General features: G+C 44.4%; 1 protein-coding gene across 6 annotated transcripts in view; it reads left to right on the forward strand.

The window, feature by feature from the left end:
* The window catches only part of Abca3 (ATP binding cassette subfamily A member 3), a 57,796-nt gene that overhangs the window by 28,612 nt on the left and 25,971 nt on the right, over positions 1-3,213 (forward strand). For all 6 annotated transcript variants that reach the window (XM_029471085.1, XM_021186035.2, XM_021186034.2 and 3 more), the window contains one exon: positions 1,874-2,055. In XM_029471085.1, the coding sequence (XP_029326945.1) occupies positions 1,874-2,055 (182 nt within the window). The remainder of the gene's footprint in view (positions 1-1,873; positions 2,056-3,213) is intronic.

Consider the following 3,213-nt stretch of genomic DNA (forward strand, 5'->3'; position numbering starts at 1 on the left):
TATAACCAATGAACATGTGGACCATATGCACATGTGTGCACACATATAACCAATGAAATGCAAACCTATCAGGTCAGTTCCCTAATACTGCATAAAACCAGACGTGTGTGTGTGTGTGTGTGTGTGTGTGTGTGTGTGTGTGTGTCTGTAATCCCAGCATCAAGGAGATGGGGCAGGAAGATCAAGAGGTCAAGACATGAGGTTTGTGTGTTTCTAGTACCTGTAGCCTCCTGACAGAGTGTAGACTTTGTAAACTAGCAGAAACTTCCCAGGCCTCTAGTACTTTTTAAAAAGCCTTTTTCAGGGTTGGAGAGATGGCTCCATATTTAAGAGTACTTGCTGCTCTTCCAGAGGACCCCAGTTCAGGTCCCAGGACCAACATCAGGCAACGTACACATCTGTCACGCCAACTACAGGGGATCTAACACCTCCAGGCACATGCACATAGCCACATGCAGACACACAGATCTACCTGCATGTAATTAAAAATAATAAAAAAAATCAATCTTTTTTAAAGTATTAAAAAACTAAAAGACCATTCCCAAATGGAATCTCCTTATATGACACCTCTTTTTTTTTCAAGTTACGTAGTGACTTTTCTTAAAACAGACCAACATCTAGCTGTTCGATGGTAAGTATTCAGCAAGGCTGTACAGCAGACATTTCCATCCAGGGCCCTCTGACCAGCAGCAGACTGTTAGACACTTAGGTCCAGGCTTGCATGGCTGTGACACTGATGTATCATGAGCTGTGTAGAGCTTCACATTAATTTTGAGTTCTCCCAGTTTCATTGGTTACATTGACCTAATGCATTTGTGTGCATGAGTATATATATGTGCGTGTATATGTATTATGTATGTATATGTATATAAATGTATATATGTGTATGTATATATATATATGCATGCATATATGTACATGTATGCACACATGTAACCAATGAAATGCTAACCCATCTAGTCAGTTCATGAACTTTTAAAAAATTTTAAAGATGGGGGCTGGAGAGATGGATCACTGGTTAAGAGCACTGACTACTCTTCCGGAGTTCCTGAGTTCAATTCCCACCAACCACATGGTGGCTCACAACCATCTGTAATGGGATCTGATGCCCTCTTCTGGTGTGTCTGAAGACAGTTACAGTGTATTCATATAAATTAAATAAATAAATACATCTTTTAAAATTTTTAAAAATGTATGTAGTGTGTGTGTGTGTGTCTGTCTGTCTGTCTGTCTTGCATCCCTGTCTCTTCACCACATGCATGGATTACCTGTAGAGGCTAGAAGAGGGAGCTGGATCCCCTAGAACTAGAATTACAGAGGGTTGTTACCCACCAGGTTGGTCCTAGGCATCAAACCCAGGTCCTCAGGAAGAAATGTCATTTCTCTCAACCTCTGAGCCATCTCCTTAGCTCCAGCTTATGAGCTTTTGATAGTTCTGCAATTTACTGATTTTTTTTTTAAACATACTATTGTCTTTAAGACTTGAAGAAAGTTGGATAGGGAATGGGATATAGCGCAATTGGTAGTGTTTACCTGGGGTTCAGTCTCTAAAACAGCATAAGCTGAAGGTGATAGCACACACTTGTAATACTAACACTAGGGAGCTGGAGCCAAAAGGATTACAAGTTCAAGATCATTCAGATCATTCTAAGCTACACCGTGAGTTTGAGTTCTGCCTGGAGTACAAGATGTTTCAGAGAGAGACAGAGGCAAGTTGTCAGGCTGGTTACAAAGTCTGTAAAGAGACAGTCAAGGTAACAGCACAAGGGAACTGTGCATACCAGCATGCATACACGAGCCATCAAGTGCTTCAGCGCCTTGCTCCTCCCTGCCAGCCCTAACAGTTCAGGACTACTTTCCCGACACCCCCCAGGCACTGGCATCCAGTGGCGTGACCTCCTCAACCCTGTCAACGTAGACGACGATTTCTGCTTTGGACAAGTGCTGGGGATGCTGCTGCTGGACTCAGCACTCTATGGCCTGGTGACCTGGTACGTGGAGGCTGTCTTCCCAGGCCAGTTTGGCGTACCCCAGCCCTGGCACTTCTTCCTTATGGTGAGTGCTGATGCCCCTGTTCTTCAAGCAGGCCACTTCTTTGGGGGACAGAGGTGTCCCCGGCACTCACTTGGGACCCCTTTGAGTCCCAGAGCATGACACCTGCACAGGCCTGGGGTAGAGACCACTGACCTGTGTGTGTGTCCTGACAGCCCTTAAGATTTGTCCATAGAGGTGACGACCTGCCTCAGCCCCAGGGTCTGAGACAAAGGGACACGGAGACTGATGCACACGGCCTCCGCTGCTCCCACACTCACTTCTTTATTCATGAAAAATATTTTTTAAAATGTTTTAATAATACCGAGGTTTAATCCCAGGACCTCGTATATATTAGGCAAGCACTCTAATACTGAGCTATACCCCCAGCATAACAAATATCCTACTGGGTTTTCTGCCTACAAAACAATGAAGCTTTTGGGGGCAAGGAGGTGGAGAGAGGGGCATGCTTTAAAATCAATAGCACTTCCCACTGCCAGAAAACAAAAAACAAAAACAAAAAACAAAACAAAAACCCCACTGTTGACACCTGCTTGTGCCTCTCTGACACTTTTCTCATTGACAAAACTACTAACAAAAGTGTCTTACAGACAAAAGGTTTTATTGTGGCTCCTAGATTGGGGGGAAGACACGGCAACAGGAACATAATGCTGCATAGTGTCCATTCAGGAAGCAGACGTCCTGAGTGCTGGTGCTTGAGTCAAAGGATGGATGATACAATCTACATTTAATGTGGGTCTTCCTACCCAACCCAGCACCCAATCCAGAAACTCCCTCTGAGACACACCCAGAAGTTTGTTTCCTAGGTAACCCTAGATGCTGTCGAGTTAACAGTACTGATCATCATACCCTTTTCAGACTTGCCCTGTGCACTTTCTACCTGGCTCCTGCAGATAATTTGCTTGATAAAAATGGGCCATGTTAGCCGGGCGTGGTGGCGCACACCTTTAATCCCAGCACTCGGGAGGCAGAGGCAGGTGGATTTCTGAGTTCCAGGACAGCCAGGGCTATACAGAGAAACCCTGTCTCAGAAAAAAAAAGAAAAAAGAAAAAGGGCCATGTTGTTTATTTATTTTTTATTAGGTAATTTCCTCAATTACATTTCCAATGCTATCCAAAAAGTCCCCAATACACTCCCCCCCCCAGTTCCCCACCCACCCA

This window comes from Mus caroli, chromosome 17 (genome assembly GCF_900094665.2).
Source record: "Mus caroli chromosome 17, CAROLI_EIJ_v1.1, whole genome shotgun sequence".
Lineage (NCBI taxonomy): Eukaryota > Metazoa > Chordata > Mammalia > Rodentia > Muridae > Mus > Mus caroli.